Consider the following 18,839-nt stretch of genomic DNA (forward strand, 5'->3'; position numbering starts at 1 on the left):
GGGGCGGGTGGCGGGAGGGAGGGAAGGGAGGTGCGCCTAGCACGGCTCTGAGGGCGCATGAGCGAGGTGCGCAGAGGCTGCGGAGGCTCCGCGGCCGGCCGGGGCAGCCTCCAGCGCCGCAGGAGCCCAGCCCGGGCCGCTCCCGCAGGTAACGGCGGTCGGGGCAGCGCCGGGCGCGGGGCGCGGTGGCTGCTGAGGCAGCGGGGGCGGCGCCATTTTGCGGGCCGGGCTCCGGTGCTGCGTTGGAGGCGCGGCCCGGCGGGAGGGAGCCCGCGGGTGTGCTGGCCGTGCCTGGGGGCTCGGGCCGAGCTAGGGATGCCCGGTGGATGTGGGAGCGTGCTCGCTGCTGAGCGCGGCCTCGCGGCTCGGCAAGCAGCTCAGGCAGGGCCGTCGCTCTCCGCTCCGTGCGGAGCGCAGCCCCCTCCGGACGCGGTGCAGCTGTGAGGCGGTCTGGGCCCTCAGGGGCCACCTCCGGCAGAACCAGCGGCTCGGCGGAGCTCACATGAAGCTCTCCGTGGGGCGGGACAGCCCTTGCCGGGGTAGCCCGTGGGGTGTCAGGCGGGCCCCCACGCCGGCCGAGGGTTGCCCGGCTGAGCCCGGAGCCGCCCCCTGACGTGGGGCTCTGAGGGAGAGTCCGGCCCGTGGTGCCCAGCAGGGATGTGCGGCTCTGTCTGTGCTTCGGGCAGCACCAGAGTGGAGTTTTTCCGTGCTAGAGTACGTACGGTACCCCGTCAAAGAGCATCACTCAGGTTTGACGGGAGGAGAAATTTGTGTGGCCGTCAGTGATCACCTATGGCCTGGTCAGGATACTGATGGATCTGACCTATTTGCTGGGGCCGTGTAAAATGTTAAACTGCAGATGCTCTGTGAAAGTAGCTATTGCTTTGAATGGTGCAATCTGGATTACAGAAGCTTTATGTAGTGTTAGGCTGTGAACCACAATAGGTTTATTCTACAAGTTAATAGGGATATGCCAGGTCATGTCATGCTTCTGTTTTATCTTCTGTTTTGACCCTATGGCAAGCATCAGTTGGGTTTGTTTAGGTCTTTATTAGCTCTTTATTTAGCTCTCAGCATTTTTCACATTTTGTGTGAAAAATGAATTAACTTTTAGGTAGATATTTTTAAAGAGGAAAACTGTATTTGTGCCTATTGATGCTACACTGATTTATGGTTTTGAGACCCATCTTGCAAAATACCACATGCTGGGGCTGATTGTCATAGCTCTGAAGCCAGCCCTGGGTTTGGAATGCTTTTCATTCTTTGGAGTGTTCATTCCAGGCAGTTCTGTGTAATGGGATTTTTACAGAGCATGGAAGATGCCTCTAGGGGAAGTCTCCATTTTGATTGCTGTGCCTAGACTAATTCTGATGCTCCTGAGTTTGCTGTCAGGTTTTTAAGATGCTGAAATGTGTGTTTTCCAGGTTCCTGTGTGGGCTTTTTTTTCAGTAAGAATCTAGAAAATAACTTGGCTTTTCATGGGGTTTGGTGCTAAATAGGTTTGACTGTAGGAAGCACACACTGTTGCAAAGATGAAGCATGCAATTGAAGTTCTTTCTTAATAATTTGAGAAGATTTAAATATATGTCAAATGAAATGCATAGTCAAGGAACCAAAGCAGTTGAATGAATTGCCTATAAATTCCTTTGGCATGAAGTGTGTGAGTGAAGTGTTTATTTCTTCTAAGCAATAGGTAATAAGAGTGTGTAAACAAAGGTATAGTACGTATAATGCACTGGAGCACAATCCATGGATTAGAGTGAAATTTCAACACTCAGTTCCTTTACTTAGGGAAGTCCCGCTATGTTTTGATGCCCAGATGGATTAATTGTAGTGGTAGAAAATACAGGGTGTAAAACACAGGTGACTGTTGAGCTTAGTATGTCACTATGTTGTGGAGAAGCTCAAGAATCTAGAAAATTCTAAATAAGTAAATGCTAATTTGCCATGCAGTACTATGGTATTTTCAGGCAGCTAATCAAGAAAATTTGAATTGGAAGACCATCAAACTTGTTTCATGTAAAAAAACTCTGAGAGACTTATCTACAAATAGAAACACAAGGAGCATCCTTTTTTGTACTCAGCAAAGAGTTGGAGTATGTTGTGCTGTTACGGAAGTTTGTTTTTATAAACTACTCCAATGAATTTTATAAGCATGAAAAAGATTGTAAGTGCCCTGAAACATGTTTAATCTTGGACTGGCAATTACATGCATGGATGCAGTTTTGATTTTTTTAAAATAAAAGAAAAAATATTGCTCTGGAGTAATTTGCTCTCAGTAACAAGAGACATCTGCAAGAGACATATCTAAAGCAATTTCTGAGCAGTGGAAGTAGCTTTATTTTTTATAACATTCTTAGTACCTGTGACCAAGGTTGGTAGAGTGCCAGTCCTGCCAGCCTTAAGGAGCTGCATGTAAGTGTAGCATGGTTTCCTCAGAATCCCAGGGATGTGGACATTTCTTTGAGATGAGCTTTTAGGAAGCCCCAGAACATCTGGTGATTTGACATCTTCCTGCATGCTCTGTTTCTGCACGTGATGTTTTCCAGTGCTTTCAAACATCCCTTCCCTTCTGTTTTTTCAGGCAGTTATTTAGACCTATCTTGAGAGCTACTCTCTTCAGCCTCAGCTTTATCCAAGATACAATATGGTTATTATATAACCTAGTATTTTTTCATTTTACTTGCATTTCATTACATAACCTAGTATTTTACATTGTTACTTGCACAGCAGAATAACTGCAGAACTCTGCTCAATCCAGGGTAAACTGAAAACTAGAAAAAAATGCTATATTTACATGCCTGACATTTTTCTTGCATATTTGAGCTTAGGTATTATGTTTGCTCATTTCAGGAGTGCTTCTGAACCACAGTCCAGAAAGAAGAAAAATCTTCTTGGTTGAAGTTGAACATTTGTCTCTAAGAGTAAGAGCAAAGCCATGCCAGTGCTTTCAGAAGACTCAGGTAACTCAGCTGCATGCTTTCAACAGAGCAGTGACTGAAATCTTGTCATACCTGTTTCACACATAAAAATAATTTAAATAGGAGTAAAATGTAATAGAATTAAGATAATTCAACTGACGTTTTTGAGCAATTACCTACAAGAAGGAAGGTGGAATGTAAAAGGTGCAAATTAATAAAGTTTGTCAGGATCAGTTTCCTACTAACGCTAGAGCACCTGAATATATTCTGATAGACCTGAAGATATTCTGATAGGCTTCTGTAGGCAGAATTGGACCTCTCAGTGTAACAGTGCCTTCTACATGTGCTTATTAAAGATCAGCCCATATATCTCTGCTGCTTGCTGTGTCATAATATTAATGTTTGTTTGACACTTATGAGGGGAGTGTTGCAAAATGAACTATGGATAAACGGGATAAGCACAAGTCTCTGCAAATTTGATGATCACCAATGTGGTACCCAAATAAATGTAGTAGTGACTGTAAGTCTGCAGTAGAAGGTCCTGTGAGAAGTGCTTTTGGTTTAGAATGTTTTTGTTCTGTCCTGAATCTAAATTTAGGGTTGCATGAAACTTTGGCCCTTTTGACATCTCAGTTAAGACCTGATTCAAATCATAAAGAGGAAATGGGATTCCTTAGGGATGTCTTCAGTGAAAGGAGTCTCAGCTATCTGATGAAGGTAAAAGTTTGGATTTATTTATGTACATTCTCCTTACAGTTTACTTTTTCTCTGTTCCCTTGATTTATCAACCATTTACTTTGCCAAACGTATTTTTTTTTTAAGAATTCTGTACCAACCAAAGCATATGTGTGTTTAAGAACAAACACTAATAGTGTTTGACATTTAGCATATTTTGTTCAGAAATAAATTTTTCTGCTCTTCTTGCTAAAATGAAGATACAGTACCCTATAGCAAAAAAATAGTGTGAAATGCCTTCATTTTTCCCCTTATGCTCCTAAGGTCTTTGCAGATTTTCTGTCTGAAACTACCATAAGCAAAAAGAAAACTAAGAGTCCAAAACAAAAATAACCCGAAGAGAGATTATTTTTCTGACACATCTCAGATAAATTATGCTCCTTAAATATAAAAAATATTCCAGTGTAGGTATATTTAGAAAGTCTTGTATCTCTCTGTAGAAATATCCCTGAATAATCTTTTTTTCAGATTCATGAAAAGCTCCGTCATTATGAAAGACAGAGCCCAACTCCTGTTTTACATAGTGCAGCAGGATTAGTTGAAGATGTGAGTAAAAATTCTTGTCTCATAATTTTCCTATATTTACGCTTGCTTTTCTAACAAATCAAAGCTTTGTAATTGTACTATATGTGAACATATTTCTCGTCTTCCCCAGCTGTCTTTGTAATCTGTTGGCCATGGTTAATCAAGGAAATGAGAGCTCAGAAATACCAAGTCATTAAATGTCTAGTGCAGATGGATACATTCAGGTAGAAGGAAAGGATATCATGAATGCCTTCCGAAGGGAGAGGCTGCAAAAAGCATTCAGCCCTGTATTGAATAGGCTATCCCAGCTGAGCATTCAGTCTTCTATTCAGCCTTAAAACCACTACAACCCAGGCAGCACTGCTGTTGGTTTGGGTTGGGGGGACCTTGAAGGTGATCTCATCTAACCACCACAGGCAGGCTCACCTTTCCCTAGATCAGGTTGCTCACAGCCCTGTTTATCCTGATTTTGAACATTTCCGGTGCTGGGGCATCCCAAACTTCTCTTGGCTGCTTCTCTCCATGCAGACTGGGATACATTACCATTATGTATCTGATGTTTCATCTGCCAGGATCATCAGGTCACTCTCCTAAGGGCTGCTCTCAATCAGTTCATGCCTCAGTCTGTTCACAGAGCAGAGCTGTGAGCTAGATTTGTGTGTGACACGATGCCTTGTGCCTGTGAAGTGAAATTTATTCTGCATTTGCCGGCTCTTTACATGGACCTGTTTTCTACCATAGCATAGGAAGGGGCAGGGAAGGTTTGGGAGCTGGAATATTTCCCTTTCAAAGTCAGGAGACCCCAGTGCCCCCGTTAACATGCTCTGCACACCCCCTCTCCCTGTTCCCACACACAGTGTACCACCTCCACAAAAGTTTCAGCATTGCTACCTGTCAAGTCATACAAAATTTCCATCTTCAGAATAGCAGAGAAGTTTTCTATGGAACTATATGACTTCCCTGCTTAGAACCCTTAACAGAGTAAGGAAATCTCTTTTGCCTCAACCCATTTTCCCTTCCTCCTCCATCCTCTGCTTTCTCTCTCCTCCCACCCACTCAGCCCAGTGCAAAAGTGCCTCCATTATTTCTCTCATCTTTCATTTAAAATGCCTGAGAGTCCAGGGCATATTTTTGGTGTGCAGGTTTTGCAGGGGAACAAGGGAAGTTCTGTTGCATGTTCCACACAGGTAATACTAGATGATTGCAGAAAGGTTTAAAGTCTTTTATCAAATAATACAAGAGTGTTGTTTCATTTATGTATCATTTATGTATTCCACATAGAATTTAAAATTTCAGAACTCGTTCCTGAAATTCTGTTGATGACATAACTCTTAAAATGTATGTTTAGGGATTATGATTCTGATTCCTAATGCTGTCTTCTGTACTATCTAATAAAAAACAGCTAAAGAAGCTTTGGTTTCTTTCAGGTTTCATGAACTATGGACTGGGATCAGTTTTGATCTGTGCACACTACTTTGATGAATGATAGATGTTAGCAAACACTCAACAGAAATGTAAATACATGATCTGGTCCAGTGGACTCCTTTAATTTTGAGGTTCTAAATTTTTATTTTAAAGGTAATAGAAGAGTTGCAGACAGCACCAGTGAATAATGAAGAAAAAGAGCTGCTTCAGCTGTTGTCAACTCCACATCTCAGGGTAAAAACCACTATGAGGATCTTAAAAAAATGCCTTTGCAGAATTGTAATAGAACATTTTGTAATAGAAAAGTTAATTAGAAGTTCATTTTCCCTAGGAGAAGGGAAAAACCTCCTCCAAACTTCTACTCCACTGGGATTTCTTGCACAGACGTTAGGATGTGAAGGAAATTGAAAAGAGACAGCTTTCCAGCATAATGTACCATTCTGTTTTCCATTCTTCCCTTCCTTCACTGTTTTCTGAGGGACTAGGAAAGAAAAGGAGAAGAAAAGGATACCTTCTTCCTTTTCATTGTCCACTTTGTTTTTTGTTTTGCCTGGATTTATTTTAAATATTGACATATACCAGTATACAGTTTACATAATAGATAAGGTAATTGCTAAATCTTTTTTGGAGGATTTGTGGTGAGGGGAGAAAGGGGGAGGTTTAATTTTGCTGTAATACTGGAAACATGAGAATGGGAATTGTAGTCTTACTCCATTACATTACTGTTTTTTATTTCCTTTATGCAGGCAATGCTTGTAGTACATGACACTGTAGCACAGAAGAACTTTGACCCAGCTCTTCCACCTCTGCCTGATAATTTTGATGATGATTTTGATGAGGAATCAGTGAAAATTGTTCGGCTAGTGAAAAATAAAGAACCCTTGGTACATATTAGATCACCCATCTCTAGTCATAAAACTTTATAGTGCAAGCGTGTTATTTGGAATATGGAGGAGACACTTGAAGATGTCATCAAATAGCCTTCAGAAACTTGGAGTGTTCTGAAGCTTATAAAGTGACATAAAAATAATTTGGTAAATGGTAAATGCACCTTCACAATTTTGCATTTAGATGCTTCATGGGCATAGTTTATAATGCCAGTTAACACAGGAAGCACGGTGAAGAAACTGTGTATTTTGGAGCAATTATGCTGATTATATGTATTAATTCTTTTGACAGTGTAGCTAACATTCAATGACTTAATGTATTCACTTGCATGAAAGTCAGTGAGAGTATGTTTAATACCTGTGTATAAGCATTATATTGTCAAGGTCCTGATTTTATACAAATGGAAATGGAAGAATTGATTCCCCAAGGAAAAGCGGTTATATTGGGAAAGAAATCTGATTTTTGTGTATCACAGTAGTAGAAGGGAGCAGTGACTGAATTTCTGATTAAAGCTTTGTATTGCCAGCAGAGGTAGGAGGGGGAAAAAAATCCAATTACTTGGCTTTTGTTGTTTTTACATGTAAAAGTGCTGACTGTATTGTATAAAGATTCAGAAGAAGAGGAGAAAGAATTTGTTACAATAATCTGTTTTACACATTTGAGTGACTTTGATGACCACAGTAATGCAAGGAGTGTAAGCACTTATCAAAGTCAGCAGAAAGGAAGGTGGGTTCATCTTCCCATAATCACTTGGCATGGGCAAAACCTGAGTAATGGTGGAAATCATCAAGGAGAAAGAGGAAATCCATAGAATAAATTAATTCCAGTTTAAAAGACATAATAGCATACATTTTATTTCAGTGATTGCTAAATTCAGGGCAAATTTCTTACATTTTTTTTGGGTGGGGGGTATGTTTTATTTCAGGGAGCTACCATCAGAAGAGATGAACACACAGGAGCTGTGATTGTAGCAAGGATCATGAGAGGTGGTGCAGCTGATCGCAGTGGTATGATTGCAGTAGTACATTTGCATTTGGAAACCTCTCAAGTTTCCTAAGCATGCTCTTAGCACTTCTGTATTTCATCAGTAATCTGTTAATCTAATTACATATGCTTTTAATTAAAATGGCCACTAGGAAAAAATGAAAACAGAGATGGAAGAAGTCTGTTTGAGCTTTAGAAAAACACAGAAAATGTTTCTAGTAGCTTGGTTTATTCAGTGTATCATGTGTTGTTTTCTGTTTGCTTTACTGAAAAATTCTTCTATGTCAGTTAACAGTAGCTATATATATGACAAATACAAGATTTCTTATTGAACTGGATAAACAAATCTAAATCTTGTAGAGTCTCTTCATGGCTTATTAAAAAAAGCTAGTCTAGCATTCTTTCTGTGAGTGTGAAGTATTGATCTGTCAGTTGACAAACATGTCATTCCTGTCTTTATAGTCAGCAGCATGTCTTCTGACTTCATAAGATTTGGGCACGCTCATGAAACTATTCCAGTTTTTCATACTTCATACTGATCCAAATAGTGATTTTCCAGAGTACCTTGCCACAAGTTGCCTGTCTGTATGCTGCTCTCCTTTGAGGCTGTGCTGCATGGAAAAAAAAGTGGCCATTAAGAATAAAGGCAGGAGACTCTGAGGCGCATTTCCAACAAAGCCACTTGGCTTTGGGACTAAATCCATTAGTCTGGATGAGGGAGGAGAGGAAGTACATGCTAATGACTTAGGCTGGACATCAGAGGAGTGAGTAGTGCTTTCCAGTCTCTAGACCTATTTTAATTTACTTACCATCTTTTCAGGTCTTGTCCATGTTGGAGATGAACTAAGAGAAGTCAATGGTATTACTGTGCTTCACAAACGACCAGAAGAAATAAGTCAGATTTTGGTCTGCACTGATTTTCATTTCAAGATCTTTTCTGTTTGGTGATCTAGTAATTACAGTAGATGATGAAATTTAACCATGAGTTTAAAATATAGAGCTAAAAGATGCAATCCCTGCTTGTCTTTGCATTAAGAGTTTTTCTTCTCCCAGTGGATTAGTCTTCTCCTTTTGACTTCAGAAACTTCTGCGAACTGGATTGGTACCAAGTAAGATACAAATACAAAGTTAACATGTTGCTCTATTAAGAACTTCCTTTAATGCTTTGTATATGGCAAGCAAACTGCAAATTATAAATACATCCCTAGAAGATGCTTTATAATGTGTTAGGAAGCTGAAGAGAGTCTTGTCCGTGTGTTCGGAGTAGAGCGGTCAGTCTGTTCTTTGCCAGATTCCTGGTGACATGAGCAATTTCTTGCTTCAAGCTTCTCTAACATGAAAACCCACAAATCTTGGTAGAAAGTGTTGTAGCTCTTATGCTTCTTTATCTCTGATTTCCCTGTTGTGGTGTGGTTCTCCTTGTCTTGGTGTGGAGTTAGGGACACAGTAAGGAGGTTGGTGTCAGCTCCATTACCTAATTTCAATTTAGATCAAATAATCCCAAATAATACCAATGACTGTTTTTAACTTTGGGGGTGGGAGGTGTCAAAACCACTTAAATAGTGTGTAAAGTTTCATTTATGGGGATCCTGAGATGCTCTTTATCTGTCCTGTGTAATTTCTAATTACATATGTCCCATGTGAGTTAATGCCTGAAGTGTAACACTTTCTTCTTCATGGTTTATTTTTTGAAGAAAAGCTACGAATGTTTGTCTGTGTTTGCTTTTTAATCTGTGCAGAATTGCAGGCTTCTCTACAACACAGTTCATCTCATGCAAAATAAGGCATCTAAAACAGATAAGATAAACCCATTCTAGATTTCTGAAGAACCTAGAAGTGCTATTTAGTTTACTATAACTAGTAATTGTAATTTCCTAGCAAAGATTTCTAGAGTGAAAGTAGGTGTTTATTTTGTAAATGCTTACATGTCACTCTAATAAGTTAGCCAGTATATGGAGAAAACACAGCAGTATTTTTGAAAGCAGCACTCTAAAATTATTAGTCTGCAAAAATTTAAGTCTGTGTTGTATTAAAAGCCACAGAAGTATGTAACATCCTTTGAACTGTGGCCCAGAAATTAATGCAATTGCTAAAAGCAAACAAAGGAATTTTAATGCAGGTCTTAATATGTTTTAGCTAAGTAGTTACTGTGGATGTCTCCTTGGGCAAGACACTGTTGTGGAGTCATGGAACATCCTGATATTCTCTGTAATGCAGTTAAATAGTGTATTAGCTTGGTCTGTTAGAGTTCTGAGGAGTCAGCTGCTAGCTCCTGAGCTGGAGCTTGAATAGTCTGCATTATATCTTTGTCCTGTTTTCAAAGTAAAAATCCATTTCTTTTTTCTCAGGCTCAGTCTCAAGGGTCAATAACATTGAAGATAATTCCAGCCATCAAAGAGGAAGATCGTCTAAAAGACAGCAAGGTATGCAGCTGAAAGGCTGAAGCACATCTTCACAGCCCTGTGAATGCAGCGCTCCTGCTGCTCCAGTGGGAACTGCCACTGACACATAATTGAGGAGAAAAGATAGCAGAGTGCTTTCTTGTGCAGTACCCTTCTGTTCAATGCAATTACTTGCATGACTCCTCTCCATCTTGGTACATGTTCTTTTATAGCATTTCTGAAATCCTGAAATCCTGCCTCTTCTTTTTGGTACGTGTAATTAAATTTAGTGTTGTGCTGTCTCCTCTCACCGTGGCAGCTGCAATCTGTCCATTATCTCTGGGCATTTTGCCACTCACTTGAGGGGAAATGGACCTCTCTGCAAGCAGAGCTGCATTCACCATGTGACCCCATCAGCCCATTTCATCTGCCCTACCTGATCAGCAATAAGGAATTGCTTGACTGGTCCCCATAAGATTCCTCTGTCAGTCTCTCTGCTTCCCTGCTTTTGGTTGCTGAACTTTTCCTTGAGGCCCACAAATCATTTTCGGAAATGGCTCTGCTCTTATGTTAAAGTGTGTTAAGATACAAATCCAAAGTTGAATAGTAATTTTGATGCATTAAAGGAACATTTTAACGACAGTCTTTACAACTGGGCAACTTTGCCAAAAATCCATTTTATTGTTTTCTCCCTCCCCTTATTTTTTTGCCAACCATTCCTTTATTGCATTTTGTACTTAATGTAGATTGTGATCATGTTTCTTGGCACTTTGGTCTTTTGAGTCTCATGTTCCACAATTCTGATATATAATAACTGGGTATGAGCTGGAATTTATTTTTCTGCATAAGCTGCTAGCTGTCTGTATTCTTGAGTGCTTGCAGGAGGGATAAAGTATGTATATCATATAGCACTGGGGAAAGCCTTTTAAAAGCAGATATTTGAAATTCCAGAGAGGACAATAAGAAATGACATGGTAACTTTCTTTTGAAGGTGTTTATGAGGGCACTTTTCTGCTATAACCCCAAAGAAGACAGAGCCATTCCTTGCCAGGAGGCCGGGCTGCCGTTCAAACGCCGCCACGTGCTGGAAGTTGTGAGCCAGGATGATCCCACGTGGTGGCAAGCCAAGCGTGTTGGGGATACCAACCTCAGAGCAGGCTTGATCCCCTCAAAACAGTTCCAAGAAAGGTTTGTCAGCAATTACAGGATTTATTTTTCTTCCACATTTATACAGTGTCACTATATTGATTTTATGCCTTTTTTTTTCCACAGAAAATGAAGGGCATGGTCATACCAGGGTAGATACAGCTGCTAAGGGGAAAATGCTAAAAAGCTCCATCATTTCCAATTATATAATAAAATTCCTGGCTTGATTTGAGTATTTTACCATTGTCTTAATGCTTTGTAGCATGAGGACAGGTGCACTTGCTAAACAAACGTGTATGAAATGAAATGTGGAATATCAGTCTTTTAACCATCTTGGCTTATGGTTATGGGACTGTATTTCACAGCCTTGTACTTCCACAGGTTTATTGTATTTATTTTGAATTTCTGCACATAATATCTGATCTTTCTTCTGGCTCATAAGAGTATTTAGCTTGGACTAGAGATTGAAATTTCTCTGTTTTCACAGCAAGATATGTGTGCCTTCTATAGCAAAATATCCCTCAGTTCTTGGCTTTGCAGCACAGAAATCCTATATTTGAGAAGGAATCTGATTTAAGGCACTGGTCTCACTTTGATTCTTGCTGCAATTCACCATAAATTGGATTGTAGGTGTTACAGAGTGGGGTATCAAACAGTTGAACAGGTCTGATGCTGTTGCTGGCCTGCATGATTTCCACAAGGTTTCTAATTGAGGTCTTGGCTCCACTACATGGAAACTCCTTTGAAACATGAGGCAGATTCTGCCTCTAAAGCTGTTTCCTTCTTCCTGGGCATGCATATGTGTCATAAAATGCTGCTGCACTGCTGCACTGCAGTCTTTTAGTATTTTTTTTATGTTATAAACAAGTAAAAATAATATAGAAATTGCTTCAGTGTCTGTTTCCCCTGAGTGACTGTATAAATGCCTGAGCACCATCTTTTGTATGTCAGCATCATTTGTTATGAATATTGGAAAAAAACACTTGGGAAGAAACTGTGGTTTCAATTGCCAGCAGTGAGGGGTTTATTGAGGGCTGGATTTTTGTGCCGGATTGTTGGGGTGTTTTTGGTGTTGGGTTTTTGGCAGGAGGTGTTGAGCAAATAGGAATTGTGATCTGGTTTGTGATTTTAGCACTTAGAAAAATTTTACTCGATACTTTGTTCTTACCTTTTCACACAAGCTGGGTAACTTGGTTTGTTTGCTAGTAAATAATAGAAAACTTCAAACTGATCTGGAAAAAGGTGGATACTTTCTACTTATGCACAGCTCAATGACTGCTTTGGATAAAGATTATCTAGTTTTCTTAATGTTGTAAAAAAAGATCATGTGGGCAGAAGGGAAATAGGGAAAAAAAAAACCAAACTGATAAACTGTTGATCTCTATGCTCTGATATATGAAAGCATAAAATGTTTTAGAATTTTCTTTTCATTCCCTTGCAAGTAACAATCTGAGACTGTCATAGTTTTAAACAAAGCCTTTTAAATAGTTTAATCAGAGACATTTAAAATTTTTTTAGAAAAAGCAGTATTTAATTCTTTCTTTTCCATGCTATGTGTATAACATGGTATAAATTCTCATAATTCTGAGTTTACATTTCTAAAGTGTAATTTTTTTCTATTCAGACGACTGAATTACAGGAGAGCAACTGGCACTCTGCAGAATACCAGAACTCTGAAGAAACCGTTATGTAAGTCTGTTCTGTTCTTTCAGTGATATTTTAATTGATCCTAAGTTCTCAGCATTTTTCTGTTATTTCAGTAATGATGTATTTGAGTGTATTGTGCCACTGATTGATATTTTAAATACCATCTGCCATTGGTTGATATGCATGGACACAAGCTGCCATGGGGGAGGATTTGGGTTTGAGCTTTATCCAAGTTGCTAGTGCCCGTTGTTTTCAAAAATCTTAGCTGTCCCTCTCTTCCTGCTCTCAAGAACATGAGGCTTTACATATTTAGATGTCTTAAAATTTGCTAGTGTTGACACTTTTTCTGTGGTTTGAAACTTGAAAGCTGCAAAAATCACCTAATGCATACTTCTCAAAATGCTTTTATGAGTGCATGAAACTACTCCAAACTCATATGAAAATAAAGTGTAGCTTTAAGGAGGATAAAAATCACTGGAGCTGGAAATATAATCTGTATTTCAGGCTTAATCTTAAGTAGACTTCAGAGTGATTTTTGTTTACAGCTCTGCAGTCTCTGACACTGAATTATTCACAAAACCTCTACTTGTGAGGAAATTCCTGAGAAGTTATGGAATGCAGAAGCTGGTACAATTATCCCAAAATGTGTTTCTGTTGCTCTTGGGTATTTTAGCACTGTTGATGTTGGGGGAAACCTGTGACTGTGTGCAGCCAGGATTGTGCTAGGGCTGCCACCCTCGTGTAGACAAGGGTTCTGGAAATGGTCCCTGTTGAGTAATAGAAGTGAATTTCTGCCTTTGGTGCATGATGAGATACAGATATTCTCGTGCTACAAGGAGGGAAGATGCTCAGTTAAGTTATAAAATAGCATTACTGATTAAAATGAAGCTTTTCCAAATTAGTTTCCATTGCACTCAAATTAGGAGGCATGTAATGAGGAGCGCTGCTTAAGCTTTATCTCAGATTTTTTCAAGACAATTAAGCTGATAACTGGTTATAATAATTACATTTCAGCCCAAAATTCTTTAATCAGTTGATAAGGGTATTGTATTGCAGTACTTTTTTAAGATAGAAAAGCCTGTTAAGCAAATTAAACCAGAAGAACCTTCCTTTTAATTTTCTCTAATTTTGCTCAATTATTTGTCCATCTTTTAATATCATCCCAACTCTGCCTTTCATGCTAACTTATAGATGATCAGTCTTCTGACAAAGGTAGGTGCTCTCCTAGCTCATTTTCTGTCTGAATATAAACAACCAAAGTATTTTCTGAAATACTTGCTACAATTCCAAAGGGAGCAGTAGACATATTGTTCCTAGGATATTTTCTTTGTGAATTACTATTTAAACTAATTCAGATTTATGATTTAAGTAGTGGTAACTTCCAAGTTTGCTTCCGATTCAGGAGAAAAGATTTGTCTTCTGAGATATATTTACATGTTCTGTAGGTGTCTGAGTGAGGTTCAAAGACTTGCAAGTTAAATGCAGTTTTTGGTATGTTTAAAAAATGAAGAAGTATTGGGGTTTAGCATTTTAGGGCACCCATGTCAATGCCAAGTGATTTGTCTTCATTGTTTTCTGTGTTGTTTTCATTATGAGCAACTCTGTTGGGCTTATGCAGTTTATATGTCATGTACCAGCTGCCTTTCCAAAAACCAAGTATTTCCTGTTGAATTCTGTATGCTGTGATTTTTTTTCACATTAGAGTCTCTTGTTGATATTCATATTCCAAGTATTAAGTATTCCATCAGCTTTGATGAAAGTACTAATCATATTCTGTAATTAGAGTATAGCAGTCATGGCCAGCTGTCAAAGCACAGTCTGAAAGAGCCTGCCTTGAACAGCTGAAAATAAAAAAACAAAGCAGCTCTGATCTTAGCTATGATTTGATCTTATTGCTATTTACATTTCTTCTTAATTTAGGCAGAATGTTCTGGGAGTACACGTTGGCATTGCTTGATTACAACTATTCATTAAAAACAAAGCAGTCTCTTTGGTTAAAGGTTTAATTGCTGTAGATTTTTGCTTATGGTTGGGTTTTTCCCATACATCACCATCCCAAAATGTTCTGTAAATATTGCAAGGGCTCAGGTGCCTAAATGTTAACTAGGCATCCCTCTTCCAGGAAGTATGAGAACTCAGTATTTGTCTTAGGATTGCAGAGTATTTTTTTGCAGCTAAGTATAATGGTTTTATTATGCACACTTTAGGGGCCTTGGGGTGGTTGTAATTAGAGGAAGTACAGGTTAGGGGTTTTTAACATGGTGTTTTACATAGAGGCATATGACCAAAGCATCAAATCTTTATTTTTTTAAGTAAAGAATTAATAAGCAATGATAATTTAACTTGATCAAAATTAAGGAGGTTAGAGTTCATCTTTGTCATTTCTGATGCCCTTTTTTTCTAGCCCAAATGATAGTGAAATCTCAGAAGAGGAAATTTTCTTACATAATCATACTCCCCTATAGTTATTAATTTAAAAAAGAGCTCTGTGTTTGTGGAGTCTTCTTTTTTACTTAAGCCTGAGTCTCATACTTCTACCAGCAGCATTAATCAAATGTCATGAACGCTGAAAAGCATAAACTCTGGGAACTGTAAATACCAAGATATAAAATTCTCTAGTTCAATATCAAAGTTGAGGATTTTTTCAAATATAAACCACTAGTCAAGGCAAGTATTTTTTTTAGTATTAGCAATGATTATATTTTAAAAGAATGTGCAAACAATGCAGGGTATAAAATTTCTTTCCATGCCAATGAGCCTGACTTGTATCACACACATTGTCTAAGATATTTCCTTCCTCCCTCTCACTCTCCTTTCCCCTGTGCCCTACGCCCTCTTCCTTGCTTTTTAATTTACAGAAGACTGTGACTGTGAAGGATATTTCAATGGACACTATATAGGTGAGTAACCAAAACCCTTTACTTCTTCCCTAGCACACCCACCCCAAAGACACCCAGAACCAAAATGAAAACAAAACACCCCCACCAAATAAACCCCCCCCAAAAATCCCCACATCCACACTAAAGAATTAAAACTGGACTATTGAAATTAATTTCCCATACATTCATAAACTAGATTATCTCTGTGAAGAGGCATAATCTGACTTTGGCATAACTAATACTTGGCAGCTAAAGTTATATGAGGGGGATTTTATTACAGGTTGGGTGTTAGGTTTTCTATTCCATATGCAATGTGAGGTTTTCTATCCCATAGGTGAGGTTTTCTATCCCATAGGTGAGGTTTTCTATCCCATACTCAATGGGATATTAGGTTTTCTATCCCATATGTGAGGTTTTCTATCTCATACTCAATGGAGTGTTAGGTTTTCTGTCCCATCTGCATATTTTCCCCCTTCCGTGGAGCCCCTTGCATTTTTTAGAACAGCTTCCAGTAGCATTCTACTCCTTGATCTCAGTTTTAAAATCTTCAACACCTTTTCCTAATGGTAGCAGCTTTTGTTACAGATTTCTCCTATAATCTGAGCATATATGCACTGATTTGATTACAAACAAAATTTATGGGAATAACTCAAATTTAAGGTAATAACTTGAAGCTGAACAAGCTTGAAAATCTGGGTAGGTGGAAACATGTATCCTTTGTTTTCTTCACAGCTGGTTTACGCAGGAGCTTTAGGTTAAGTCGTAAAGAGAAGGAAAACAATGGCAATGAGGGCAAGCAAGCAGAGCAGGCAGATGGAGCAGAGTTCCTCACCTATGAAGAAGTCACAAAATATCAGCAACAGCCTGGTGAACAGCAGAGGCTGGTGGTTTTGATTGGTAAGGTACACAGTTGGTTCAAAATATTTCCCATTTCTCCCTCTTCCCTTATCCTGCACTTCCAGAGGCTTTCTTTAGATGTTTGGTTTAGGGATTTTTGTGGTTCTGGTGGGTTTTTAAAATGTTTTTCTGTTTTTTGTCAGAACTCACTCTTTACATTAAAAAACAAGGAAAAAAACTAAGGAATCAAACTCACCAAATCCTTCTAAAAATAATGATGCAGGATTATTTCTCATTTTTTCTGCCTCACTTTCCCTTGGTTTATACTTTACACAGGCTGTCAGAACTATTGATGAAGAAGCAGATGTTAGAATTATCTAACAAGATTCGGCATGCAATTTCATTTCAGCTTATCAGCCTTGTGCTAAGCCAGTTTCTCAGGATGCCCTAAAATTCAAGGGTATCTCATAGAACTGACTGCTAAAATCACAGATTTCTCGATTTAATGTCTGCCAAGTGACTGTCCAGCAGTTGTTTAAAGAATTAAATTTGTTCCTGCTGATCTTCAAAGCAGAATATGGCAGAGCAGGTCATGAGTTCTCTTATAAAGAGGTTTCTTCAAGCGCACTCCTGAATCATATTCTTTGTGTGAAACGGATAGATTTATTTTCTGCAGTATTTCATTTCACACAGAAACCTATCAGACAGTTTTATTTTATTTTATTAGGTTGTTTGGGGGCCAAGTTAAGTGAGCTCAAGCAAAAAGTTGTGTCAGAGAACCCCCAGGAGTATGGTGTTGCAGTTCCACGTGAGTAAAATTTACTGATTTGTGTTTGGTGCATCTTCATTCCATAAATGCTGTCTAATGAATGTTATGCCATCTGCACTAATGATAATTTGTGCTCTGACTATTGATTATATGCATATTTCGGAAATACTTCACCTTTTTTTCCTCATTATAATATGCTATGTTTGCCCTTAGGAAGTGAATAAATCATTATATAACTTGGCATATCTGCATTTTGGAATTCTGTCAGCTCAGTGGGGTTTTTTAATTGTGTTTTCTTGAGTGGGCATATTGCATTTTCTCAGTGTCTGTTAAAAGAAAAACTGAATACAGAAAGAAAAAATGGAATGTGACTAGTAAAAAAAGCTGGTGTGATAAACTAGTATCTTAAAAGTCAGCCAAAACATTGTGTGTTTAATAGAGGGTGAATTTTCATGGGAACAGCATTACAGCTGCAGTTAAAAAAAAAAAAACAGACAGCAATAAATCAAGTCTAAATTTGGGCAAGATTTTAAGTTGTTGATTAGTATATCTAGGCTGTTCAAACAAGCAAGTCAGAGTAGAGAAATCAGTGATTTTTGCATGGCTTTGTGGCTTGAGTTACACTGAATTTCTTTAACTGGATCCTTTTCTAAAAAAAAAAACAAAAAAGAATTATCAGACACACACACACACAAAAAATCAATTCTTATTTTGATTCCCCAACAAGCTACTTTTTGAATCCAAAAAGTTAACATTGAGGGAACTGTTTATATGTTATTTAAGACCTTTAAAAATACAGCTTTTCAGGCAGACTTCAGTAAATTAGCAAAAGAACCAAAGTGAGTAATTCCTACTTGAATTTAAACATACAGAAAAAAAAAAATAGAAGACATCACTTTTATGGTCTGGCACAGATTTGTAGAATGATCATCAAAGCCTCTCCTACAGTAATAATGATTACAAAGAAATTGCACCAAAAGTAAGGGACTCACATGCACACAATACCTTGGGAAACAGCCATCAATATTCTTACTGTAAATTCAAAGGCAGCATAATAAGACTTCATATATTTCCTGGTTTTATTTTTGAGCTTTCCAAGAAAATGAGAGTCCAGAATTCCAAACAATTAAATTACACTGTTTTCTGTAGGATATACTCTGCTAAATCTACCAGGTGTAGGAAGGATGCTTCCTAATTTTTTTTGTTAGTTACAGCACTCCTGGGAGCAAACAACTTCATTTTTGGTCATACCATATATGAGCTTGAGTTTAAAACAAAATTTTATGGTCTGATTTCTGTTTTGTTCATTTGAATTTGCCACTGTGTAACTTTCTTGTTTGAAGTTGTGAAAATGTGACTGGAACTGAGTAGAGAAAACATTTGCAAAGGCTGGTATGTCTCCCATGTCTTGCTTCCTTTCTTTTCTAGATACAACAAGGTCAAGGAAAAGTCATGAGAGAGAAGGAGTAGAATACAATTTTGTTTCTAAGCAATCATTTGAGACAGATGTGCAGCAAAACAAGTGAGTTAATTGTAAGATACTGATATAATTGACTATTTAAAAATATTGCTTGTTCAGTTTTACATTACATGAATACCAAAATCAGGTGACAAGTTGCACAAGCTGCATTAGAAGGATTCAGCTTTCTAAGTAAAGAGCTCTTTACTGAGTCTGGAGTGTCAGAGCAAACTCAAACATTTA

General features: G+C 38.5%; 2 protein-coding genes across 5 annotated transcripts in view; one reads left to right on the forward strand and one right to left on the reverse strand.

The window, feature by feature from the left end:
* Window positions 1-18,839, forward strand: part of MPP3 (MAGUK p55 scaffold protein 3) — a 23,225-nt gene continuing 4,386 nt past the window's right edge. For 2 of the 4 annotated variants that reach the window (XM_030256364.4, XM_030256365.4), the window contains exons 1-16: window positions 1-148; window positions 2,854-2,963; window positions 3,520-3,638; window positions 4,125-4,202; window positions 5,760-5,840; window positions 6,353-6,490; window positions 7,420-7,501; window positions 8,299-8,384; window positions 9,827-9,901; window positions 10,851-11,047; window positions 12,630-12,694; window positions 13,844-13,864; window positions 15,511-15,552; window positions 16,264-16,428; window positions 17,096-17,176; window positions 18,566-18,659. In XM_030256364.4, the coding sequence (XP_030112224.1) occupies window positions 2,939-2,963; window positions 3,520-3,638; window positions 4,125-4,202; window positions 5,760-5,840; window positions 6,353-6,490; window positions 7,420-7,501; window positions 8,299-8,384; window positions 9,827-9,901; window positions 10,851-11,047; window positions 12,630-12,694; window positions 13,844-13,864; window positions 15,511-15,552; window positions 16,264-16,428; window positions 17,096-17,176; window positions 18,566-18,659 (1,349 nt within the window). In that variant the 5' untranslated portion in view covers window positions 1-148; window positions 2,854-2,938. Of the gene's footprint in view, window positions 149-315; window positions 715-2,853; window positions 2,964-3,519; window positions 3,639-4,124; window positions 4,203-5,759; window positions 5,841-6,352; window positions 6,491-7,419; window positions 7,502-8,298; window positions 8,385-9,826; window positions 9,902-10,850; window positions 11,048-12,629; window positions 12,695-13,843; window positions 13,865-15,510; window positions 15,553-16,263; window positions 16,429-17,095; window positions 17,177-18,565; window positions 18,660-18,839 lie in introns of those variants that run through there. The other 2 variants (XM_072918988.1, XM_072918987.1) reach the window with 2 other exon arrangements.
* LOC105758914 (ras-related protein Rab-18-B) overlaps window positions 17,654-18,839 on the reverse strand; it is a 9,235-nt gene continuing 8,049 nt past the window's right edge. The window contains exon 4 of the mRNA XM_072919007.1: window positions 17,654-17,786. Within this exon, the coding sequence (XP_072775108.1) occupies window positions 17,724-17,786 (63 nt within the window). The 3' untranslated portion in view covers window positions 17,654-17,723. The remainder of the gene's footprint in view (window positions 17,787-18,839) is intronic.

The sequence above is a fragment of the Taeniopygia guttata genome, chromosome 27, assembly GCF_048771995.1.
Source record: "Taeniopygia guttata chromosome 27, bTaeGut7.mat, whole genome shotgun sequence".
NCBI classification, from domain to species: Eukaryota; Metazoa; Chordata; class Aves; order Passeriformes; family Estrildidae; genus Taeniopygia; species Taeniopygia guttata.